Below are 10951 nucleotides of genomic sequence, written 5' to 3'. Positions count from 1 at the left end.
TGCAGGGGGTCGGACTCGATGATCTATTTATTGAGGTCCCTTCTGACCCTAACATCTATGAATCTATGAAAAGGCTAAAGCAGCTGAATATGAGCTGCGGCTTTTACTTTTAATGTGTTTTCATTAAAATGACAGAAAAAAGTGCATAACAATTTAGTTGAAACTAGACCAGAGTTTTGATTTTTTTAAATCTCTAGCCGTTCTTGGAGTTAGGATTATTATTTAGAATTATTTAACATATGGCACCTACTTGGGTTCACTTGTGGGTGGCTCCCACAATCATCATTTAATTAGGGATCCTAAAGACAGACAACTGAAAGAGACTAACGCAACATGGTTTTATTTATAAACCTAAACAAAATGACAACAAAGGAGAGGGAAACATTATATAAAGCAACTAGCTTTAGTTTGATTTACACAATGCTTTGAGGGAAAAGGGATCCAAAGCAGGTAAAATAATCTGTGGATGCATGCTGATGGTCTCGTCTTCCTTACTGTGGGCTCCTAAAGACATCTTTCATATTACCTCTACATCACAATTTGTATATGTACATAAGCTTTACCTGGTTTAGCAATTCCTCACCTCAAAAAATGTAGGGTACGTGTGTCTAAGACTATATATTAACATTTGCATCATATTATTGTTGGTTTGTTACTATAGCATATTATTAAAACATGGTTGTAAACTCTGCAACTCAAAATTCCCCTAAAGTATAGAAACATTTATCCTGTACCATGTGTCATCCTACCTGCTGTATTGACTGGAATATAAGACAAGGATCGCTCCACCCCCTCACCCTCCCCATCAGCATGGGGAGGAAAAAACCCTTGTCTTATATTTGTACATGAGCAAGACCCACTCCCCCACCATTAAATACATTGTCATTAAACTGCTGCTAGAAGAAGCATGTGCTCAGTCATGGAAGTCAACTATGAAGTTGATTAAATGCAGCCAATAAAACACATAGCTTCTGTTGGGCAAACACTGATGGAGATCTTTTTTTTTTTTGGCGTGGCCTTAAAAACAAAAAAAAAACAGACCAAAAAACGGGTGGGTGTTCCCTCCACAGAGAACTGGCACCGAGCCTGGAAGTACTGTAATACCAAACCAACATCAGGAGGGCCAGAACCAGCCCTGACACCCTCCCCTTGGTGCCAAAATTGCTAGTTGATTTTAGCCACAAGATGCTGATGTTAACCAGGTTTGGTTTGGTTTTTCTGGGTTTTTTTTTTTTTTTTTTTACAAGTTTTATTAAAAACACTCATCACTCTACACTTACAAAACTACACATATCAAACATCCTTGTTTTACCAAGACTTCATAGCCCAGAAACAGCTACATATGAAAAATGTGCAACTGCATATATTAAACTGTTAAACAATAAACATCAACTTCCCACAAAAAATAAACCCTTATAGAACTTTCTTTCATACAGAACCCCATGAAAAACCTGTTACCTCAGTAACCACCTGAAACTCTCTGCCCCTCCCACCAGTCCTCTTTGTTAGTTTAGTGAAACAAGTGTGTCCAGTCCTTTTTCCTCCACCTCTTCCTCTCCAGTCTCTCCCTTGTCCTGATCGATGTAGTATTTCAGTTTATGCAGCTCCAGCTTCAGGCACTCTCTTTCAGTGATAAGCCAACTCCTTAAACACCTGGGGGTTTCTTACTTAGCATCAACTAGCTTTAACACATGCTAATAAAGTCCTTAATAACATTTCTTCCAGTCCCTTTCGCATGAGTCTGTATAGTACCATCTCCCATGCTAATGACAGGTTTATTTTGGTGACAACTCAGAAAGTGGCAGGCTCTTTCCCACACTCACTTTGCATACATACACTCCCAAAATATGTCCCACTGTTTCTTGCTCCCCACATCTATAACTTGGGTACCTTGTTAAGTTTGTCAAGCCCCATCTGTTGCACTTCTCTCACCAGCAAGATACATCTTACAACCATCCACACTAGGTCAGTATGTTCACCTTTTAGTTGTTTACCCACCAACGCTCCCCACACTTCCCTTCTGTGAAGTTTCCCACTGGCACCATCCTGTCTCTCTCCCTGACCACGTCCATGAATTTTTTTCTTTTTAATGATCCTTCAGGAGGACCTCCAGCTCTAACTTCCCTATTTTATACTGCTGTATAACTCCTTCCATCCTGATGTAATTAACCAGAGGTTACCACACCCATGGACTCTTCAGAGAAGTCTGATATCTTCTATTTCCTCAAAACTGCAGCTGTGTGAACTTGAGTGATATGCACTGCTTTCCTTTCTCCCTCCATTACCCCCTTGCATAGTGCGCTTACATATTTTGCACAGACGAACAATCATAAGTCTGGCAGCCCTCATCCCCCACATTTCTCTTGCTTTGTACAGTTCAGCTGTAGCCAGCCTTTTTTTTTTGACATTCCAGGAGAATATGTACATTTCCCCCATACTTTTGCTATCTGCCATGTCAGTGTGAATACAACTCAAGTATATAATAGAATAAATCAGCAGTAACAACTTTAAATGCTGCCACTTTTCCACCAAAAAACAGTGTCCTCCTGGACCATAATAAAAGTATTTTCCATAGCTTTGCCATCACCTTTTCCCATGCTATATTATCTTTTCCTTTGGCATTTATTAGGAATCCTAGCATTCTGATTTCTCTCTCTCTTATTTGAAGGCCCAGCTTCTCCAAGCCCCTCCAGTTCCCCACTCCTACCATTGTGCTTTTTGATGCATTTTGTTTAGCCCTGTTGCTTCTCCATACTCTGATGTATGTTTTAGCGAAGAGCACACACCAACTGCTGAAACTTCCTTAGCCTGACGAAGGGTTTTTGAACCCGAAAGCTTGCTTAATAACTGTTCTCCAACTATTTGGGTTGGTTTAATAAAAGATATCAAATTCACCCAAGGAACCTTGTCTGCCTATATCTCTAACCACTGCCTTTATATCATCCATGTATAGAACACATTTTACCTCACCCCCTCCCAGAATCTTTACTCTATTTATCACCCAATCTTTTCTTATTCTTTGTACTAACGGCTCCATGCCACACACAAACAGTAGTAGTGACAGGGTGCACCCTTGTCTCATCCCTGTATGGATTTTAAAGGCCCCGCTTAAGTACCCATTCATTTGGATTCAATTCTCTGCTTCTCTATACAATAACCTTAATCCAGCATATACATTTTTCTGGGGACCCCATTTTTCCTAGCACCCCAAATATGTAATCATGATCTACTCTATCATATGCTCTTTCTAAATCTAAATTTGTTATAACTGTTTGTTTTCCTCTCTTGGAAGATCATCAAGGAGCACATTTGTGATGGGCCGGCATCCGAGATGATGCTCAGGGGCAATCAGCATGGATTTATTAGGGGGAGATCATGTCAGACCAACCTGATTGCCTTTTATGATCAGGTCACAAAGGCCATGGATGCAGGTGTCGCGGTGGATGTAGTCTTTCTGGACTTCAGCAAGGCCTTTGACACCGTCTCTCACCCCATCCTAATTAATAAACTAGGCGACTGTGGCATAGACGCCTACACGGTCAGATGGATTGCAGATTGGCTGAAGGGTCGCACTCAGAGGGTGGTGGTGGATGGATCATACTCAACTTGGGGGGAGGTGGGTAGTGGAGTCCCCCAGGGCTCGGTCCTGGGGCCTGCGCTGTTCAATTTCTTCATCAGCAATCTTGATGTTGGGGTGGAGAGCAACCTGTTTAAATTCGCTGATGACACCAAAATTTGGGGGGAGGTGAGCACGCTAGCAGGGAGAGAGAGATTGCAGAAGGATCTGGATAGGTTACAGGGGTGGGCAAACAGGAACAGGATGTGTTTCAATACGGACAAGTGCAGGGTGCTGCACTTGGGTAGTAGGAACCAGCAGCACACTTATACGATGGGGAGCTCCCTACTTGAGAGCACGGAGGCGGAAAGGGATCTTGGTGTCATTATTGACTCCAAGATGAACATGGGCCGACAATGCGAGGTCATGGTTGGCAGGGCTAACCGGACCTTGTCGTGCATCCACAGGTGCATCTCGAGTAGAGCCAGGGAGGTGATCCTCCCCCTCTATGCGACGCTGGTCAGGCCGCAGCTGGAGTATTGTGTCCAGTTCTGTGCGCCCCATTTCAGGAGGGATGTGGACAACATGGAGAGGGTCCAGAGGAGGGCCACCCGCATGATCCGGGGACAACAGGGCAGACCCTACAGTGAGAGACTGCGGGACTTGAACCTATTCAGCCTCCACAAGAGAAGGCTGAGGGGGGACCTGGTGACCGTCTATAAACTCACTAGGGGGAACCAGAAGGGTTTGGGGGAGACGCTGTTTCCCCTAGCCCCCGCTGGCATAACAAGGAGTAATGGGCACAAGTTGATGGAGAGGAGGTACAGATTGGACATCCGAAAAAACTACTTCACAGTCAGGGCGGCTAGGAGCTGGAACCAACTTCCAAGGGAGGTGGTGCTGGCCCCTACCCTGGGGATCTTTAAGAAGAGGCTGGATACTTACCTGGCTGGACTCATTTGAGTCCCGTTTTTGTTTTTAGGGTGAGTGGTTTTTTTTTTTTTTTGGGTTGTTCTCCCGCCCTGGCGGGGGGGCGGGCTAGAAGATCTATTAGGTCCCTTCCAACCCTGAAACTATGAAACTATGTGGGACAGTGCATCTCTCATCAAACTGCTTGCTTCAGAGATCCACCTACCTGATACTGTGCATACTTGGTCTTCATGTATTATTTTCTGGGGGTTTTCCTCATCCTCACAGCCAGCACCTTGGCCATTCATTTATAATCCATATTAAGAAGCATAATCGGTCTCCATTTTTTCAAGAGTTCCTTCTACCCTTTCTTGAAGAGTAAGATCACAATGCCTCTTGTAAAATCTTTCCCTGCCTCTCCTGTTTCTGCTATTTCCTTGAACACTTTCACTATAGCCCTCCCTACCTATGCCCAAAACTTCTCATAAAAGTCTTCTGCTCCTGATGATTTCCCTTGTTTAAAGGTTTTTAAACTCCTCCACTTCCTTTAAGCTCATCTATTTTTTCCATCTTCTTTGTTTCCTTCTCCTCTACTTTTGTTTCAATCTCTTCCAAGAAATCCTTCATCTTCTTCCTGTCTGTTTCCTTCTTCTGGCATAGTTCTTCATAAAATCTTTTCATCGCCTCCAACACCATTGCTTGCTTTTCCACCAGGGTACCACTACCTTCTGACACTGCTTTAAGCTCTCCTTTTGCCGCCTTCGCTCTGGCCAAAAAGTATAGGACTTTGTTCTCCCCAACCCAGGGTGCGCGCGCTAAGAACATTTTTTCGCTCATCTTTCCTTTAAACCAGGTTTCTAACTCTTGCCTTTGTTTCTTTAAGCTCTTCTCGTACCGGTCTTCCTTTAGCAGCTTCCTTTAGCAGCTCCTGTATCTTTCTTTGCAGCTTTCTTATCTCTTTTGCTCTTTTCCCCAGGCATTTTCAGCCTTCCTTCCTGAAAAAGTATTCTGCCCTCCTCTTTGCCATCATCTACCCTATGGTACTCCCAAAATATTTCATCAAATGTTCACCACCCCTTATAACCCTCATGTACTCTTGACATTTCTCTTCACCTTGTAACAGCTGTACGTTTAACTTCCACAGGCCCTTCCTTCCCATGGGACTCTTACCAAGACTCATTTCTACCTTCAACATCTGGAGACCACTAAAAGCCACATGTATGGCTTCTTTCTTCCTTATCCTTATTTCTTTTGATAAGAGCACAAAGTCAATTCTTGATTGTTTCTTTCCACTGGGGGCTATTCTACTGAAAACTTTCTCCCCTGCCCACACATCTCTTAGCGACTCTTCTTTTATTATATTTGTTAACAGCCCAGATGAGCTGTCTAAAGCTCTGTTTCCTCCACCCCCTGTTCTATTGCCCCTTCCCCTGTTGTATATTGTCCCCTGTTCAATATGCAACTGAAATCTCCCACTTATGCACAGTTGCCCCCTGACCATGTAAACAGTTAGCTTTCTAAGCAGTGAATTCCTTCCCTCCCTCTCTGGCGATGCATATACATTGAAATGTTCTAATTCTGTTCCCCTGACTGATGGTATCATTCGTTGCCATCTGCCACTGATGACTTCTTCTATCTGCTTTGTTCTCAGCTCTGTGTTCTTAAGTAACATTGCTATCCCTGCAGCTTTGTTCTCAGTTGTCTCTGACCACCAAGATGGTCCTCATCTCCATCTTTTCTCAGAGTGCTTATAATCCCTCTCTCTTGGTATACCACATTCTTGTTTCCATCTTTTCCTTGTTAAGATACTCCTGATGTTAAGTGAAACTACTGTCAATGCCATTTTATGCTTGTTTTAAAATGAGTGCACCTGTCCTTCTAAAGTTTGGCCATGCTTGCTTTGAGCTGAGTGCACCTGTCCCTTTAAGGTTTGTCTACGCTACTGCTTAGGATGGTTGATGACTCCCCCTCCTTCACTTGCATCTCAGCAGCCTTTGCAAGCTGCTGGATCACTTTCACATTTAGGAAGGCTTGCATGTTCCTACCTCCCCACTGCTTCCCACTTCCTTGTTTCCACTCCGGGCTGGAGCCCTGAGGTATAAGTAGCATGAAACTGCTCTCTCTCTTCCTCCAACTCACTTCCCTCATCAGCTTTCTTTTTCCTGGTCTTCAGCCCCTGCATTTTCTTCCGTTCCCCAGCCTCTCTCCAATTCTCTCTCTTGCTCCATCTCCACTTCTGTTGTGTGTGGGGTGTCTTCTTTCTTCCCCATCCCAGGCCTCCATGTCCTTTTGTTTGCTATTCCTGCTTTCTCTTTCATTTGTCTCCTATCTCCTCCTGAGCTACTTCAATCACAGAAATTTTACCCCCCCATCCTTTGTTCCATCCTCCTGTGGGGTTTCTTCTACCATTTCTACTTCAGTGTCCAAGCCCTCCTCTCTTCCTTTGGGCTTTTCTGTTCCTCAGGGGGTCTGACTATACTTGAAAAGGCTTTGGGGCATCTATGATACAAGTGCCCTTCTCCCTTACAAACAGTGCATTTTAGGGATTCCTAGCACTCTGCTGCTCTGTGCCCCATCTCCTCACATCCATAGCACACTGAGGGGGTAGTGTGTGAACAGGTGCTGCACCTTTCTGCATTTGCTGCACTCTTTTGGTTGCCCATGGTACATTATAAAACCCATGTATCCTGACCTGGATCACTGCCAGGAGGTGCAGCACCCCACCTGACCTCTACTCATCTGCTTGTAACACTACCTGCGCCCTCCAAGACCTTGTCCAAATACCATATTTGTCCCTTTCTTCCTCTACTGACATGGCCCTTTGGTCGTACTTTTCCATCCATCTTTCTATGTCTTCTGCTTCTAGTAAATCTGCGTACACTCAAACTATAATCACACTTTCTCTCGACTTTTCCCCTGCTATTAACTTTATCCCTCTTAATTCCTTCCTCTCATTTCTCTGCATATTTCTTCCAAAAGTTCTCATACCTTTCTCCATCCCAGTACTTCAATTCCCACTCTTTCTGCTCAAGAAAGCAAATCAGGCTAGTGAGATGCTTTACCTGTCACATGTAGCTCACTTCTACATTGTGCTTGGGAAGGGACAGAGCCTGAGCAGGGTCTGACAGTAATAGGGGACAGGAAGGCTGCACGGGGAAGAAGTTGATAGGACAGAGGGCAAGGAGGGCACCTGACCCCTCCCCATCCACACTAGCTACTATTTTCTCTGCTGTAGTCATGGGACCCATGAATTCAAGGCAACACTCCAATAATTAAATTCTACATCTGGAAAACTGTAACAAATGTATACATTGTCCATATATACAGAATATAATTATTGGGGGAGGGATGTCATACATTTGAGTAAATATGGTAGCTGTTTACTGTTGTACAGTGAATCTCATGATAATGAGTTAAACACTCAGGCCCAGATTTGTGCCTGGCTGAGACCAAACACTTCATTCACAGGTACTTAATCTTGTTCGTTTTCTACTTGTGTTACAACTTCCTTATTTCCTCCATTGCAACCTGATATGTTGGGAAATTATAATATTAATCCACTACTCCAAAGTACCCAATCATATTCTGCAGCCACAGGGAAAAGGACAAAAAGTAAGGTTCTTAAATTGTAAGAAGGGAAATTTAGGTTGGATATAAAGAACTTTAACTCTGAGAGTAGTTAATCACTGGCACAGATTATCTAGATAGACTGTGGAATCTTGGTCTTTGAAAGTTTAAGTGCAGGTTAGATAAACATTTGTTCAAGATGTTTGTTCAAGAGATCAGGGGCTGACAACCTATGTCCCATGGGCTAGAGACAACCCATGAAGAGAGCATATCTAGCTTACCAAGATTTTATCTAGCCTATCAGTATACAGCAGAAGCAGGAGGGACATGTACCTGCATGGACATACTAGACAGAAGGAGGAGTGGGGGATGAAGAGAAGGTGGGGGGGGAGGGGAAGGGGAGAGAGAGAGAGAGAAAAAAAAATATAGATCAGCCACACACAGCAGCATTTGACAGAGGAGAAGACAATGGCGGGATGTGGAGACATGGGAAATTGGGAGCAGCGAAAGCAGCAGCATTCTTAGGACTGAGATGAGTTAAATTAGGCCTGCTGTTGAAAAAAGGTTGCTCACTCCTGATTTAGACAAGAATGACCCTACCTTCAGCAGAACTGGGACTAGGTGATCTCCTGAGGTTCCCTCCCAAGCCATATTTTTCTTAGATTTTATGTTTGGCTAAACTAATAAGCTAAATAGGTCTGTGTAACAGAGTACAGGGTGTGCTCTGTTACTTGCAGGGACCTGAGCAGCAGCAAGGCAGCCTGCAGCTGGCTGCAATCTCAATTGGGCACAACTGCCTGATTGGGAACAGGGCCCAGCTGTGCCCTATAAGAACAGGAGCTCTGAACAGTAAAGCCAGTGGCAGTCTGCTGCTAATAGGTGGGATAACAGCACCTGGCTGAGCTGCTGCTCCTGGAACATCTTTGGAGCTATGCAGACGGCTGGTGGCTCCTGGTCCTGGGGCATGACCTAAAACTACACCCTGCTGGGTTTGGGTGGTGTGGTGGGACTGCCAGTGGTGGGGCAGTCTCCAGGAAATGTCACACCTGGGGCCTCCCCAGTGAAGGGCGAGTACGGGGCACCAGAAAGCCTCAGTCCCTGCTGCCTTGTGGGTGACCCTGTGGGGGGAAAGGCTAGGGGAACACACCCTGAAGAACAAAGCAATAGCCCAGACTCATGGAGAGTTCTGAAGCAGGGCCCCAGGCCTATGCAGGGGGTCGGACTCGATGATCTATTGAGGTCCCTTCCGACCCTAACATCTATGAATCTATGAAGGGACCTGGGGCAGTGCTCAGACTCACTGCGAGCTCCGAGGCTGCAAAAAGGAGCCAGGAGTGACGCTCCAGGGAGGTAGGGTCCTGAGCCTTCAGAGAGCTATACAAGAAGCTCCTGGGGCAAATGAATTAGGGATTGCTGAGGCCCAGTGTAGGGCAGGGGATAAGTTTGGGGATACTAATAAACCCAGTGTGGGGCATATGGGGCTTGGAGTCCTGAAAGGGGATGGGGCTTGGAGCCCAGAGTTATGGGGAGGCTTAGAGCCCTGAACTGATAGGGGGCTGTGAGCCTTGAATGCAACCCGGCTGGGAGCCTGAGGAACAGTAAAGGGATGGGAGCCCAAGTGATTGAGTGGCCAGGGTTTAGGCCAAACAAGCAGGCCAGATGCTAGGCCAAACAAGATTGAGTCCGTGTGTGAGGCATGAGACATGGGACAGGGATGGATGGAGCCATGTGCATCAGCCCTTGGCATCAGGGCAAGTAAATGGGCAGCCTCCTGACTTGTTAAGATCTATTAATCATAATCAAGGCATGGCAGGTGAGGTAGGCAGGCGGTTTGCCCAGAGACAAGCGGGTGGGCCTACGTTTAGACTGGCCTCGGGATGCCCACTTGTTAATCTGTTAAGGATATCTGTTAACCACTGAAAAATCCAAACAGAGAAAGAACATTTACAAATAAATTGATAGTTACCGGTCAGCTTTAATCCGTGCCAAGAGAGGTTCAAGCCATCCTACAGTACATTCACAGTGAGCATCTAAGAAGGTAATAACTTGGCCTTTGGAAACAGCAGCCCCCTTTAATCTGGCTCTGATCAATCCAGAACGCTGCTCCATTCGAATCACATGAACTGGAACTTTTAACTTTTTCACGTAATTTTCCAGTGGTCTCTTCAAGAAATCTGTAAAATATGGACAACTGGTGAGAAACATGAAATAAGCTAACACATTGTGCTGATCTGACAGACTCAGCATGCTGCTGGGGTCCAGACCAGCGTTTCTCAACCTGTGGGTTCCAAGGCTATATGAAAGGGTTGCGAACAAACTTTAAAAAGGGATCAACGAACTTTAAGAATGGATTCTCCTTTAAAGGAGAAAAACATGGGAAACTGTGGCTTTTCCAATCCAAGCTGTCAGAGTTCCAGCTTGCAAGGGGCTGCTTGGGGCCCCCTCTGCTCCCCTCCCCTACCCACACACCCACCAGCTGCCCCACAAACTTGGGCCTGGGGGCAGAGGGAAGTGGGTTGCGAGGGGCACTGGGCCAGGGCTGGTCAATGTTTACAAATGGGTCCTGGTACAAAAAAAGTTGAGAACCACTGGTCTAGATTTTTAAACAAGTCTCTTTTAAACAAAAACACCACACTCTTAATAAGGAGCCCATATAAAATTATACTTAACTTATGCAACGTAGAAGTATAACATTGCAAAAAAGAACTCTTAGTAGCTGTTTTGGAAATCTCAAGAAAGCTGACCAAAGGTGATCATTTGTTGTTGCCTCTCTAGGTGTACAAGCTCTAATTACCCCTCCAATAACACTTGGGTGAAGAGGGAGAGCAGAAGGGAAGGTGCAAAAACAGTGATATACATAACTTGAAACCTGTACTGTACCATAAAAAGCTCCTAAAAGTGGGACAGACTTTAAATAGA

At 45.0% G+C, this 10951-nt stretch overlaps 1 protein-coding gene across 1 annotated transcript in view; it reads right to left on the bottom strand.

The window, feature by feature from the left end:
* GALNT1 (polypeptide N-acetylgalactosaminyltransferase 1) overlaps positions 1–10951 on the bottom strand; it is an 88002-nt gene that overhangs the window by 40885 nt on the left and 36166 nt on the right. Inside the window, exon 3 of the mRNA XM_006036204.1 lies at positions 9999–10206. Within this exon, the coding sequence (XP_006036266.1) occupies positions 9999–10206 (208 nt within the window). The remainder of the gene's footprint in view (positions 1–9998; positions 10207–10951) is intronic.

The sequence above is a fragment of the Alligator sinensis genome, unplaced genomic scaffold (assembly GCF_000455745.1).
Source record: "Alligator sinensis unplaced genomic scaffold, ASM45574v1 scaffold591_1, whole genome shotgun sequence".
Lineage (NCBI taxonomy): Eukaryota > Metazoa > Chordata > Crocodylia > Alligatoridae > Alligator > Alligator sinensis.
This window is presented reverse-complemented; position numbering and strand designations above follow the sequence as displayed.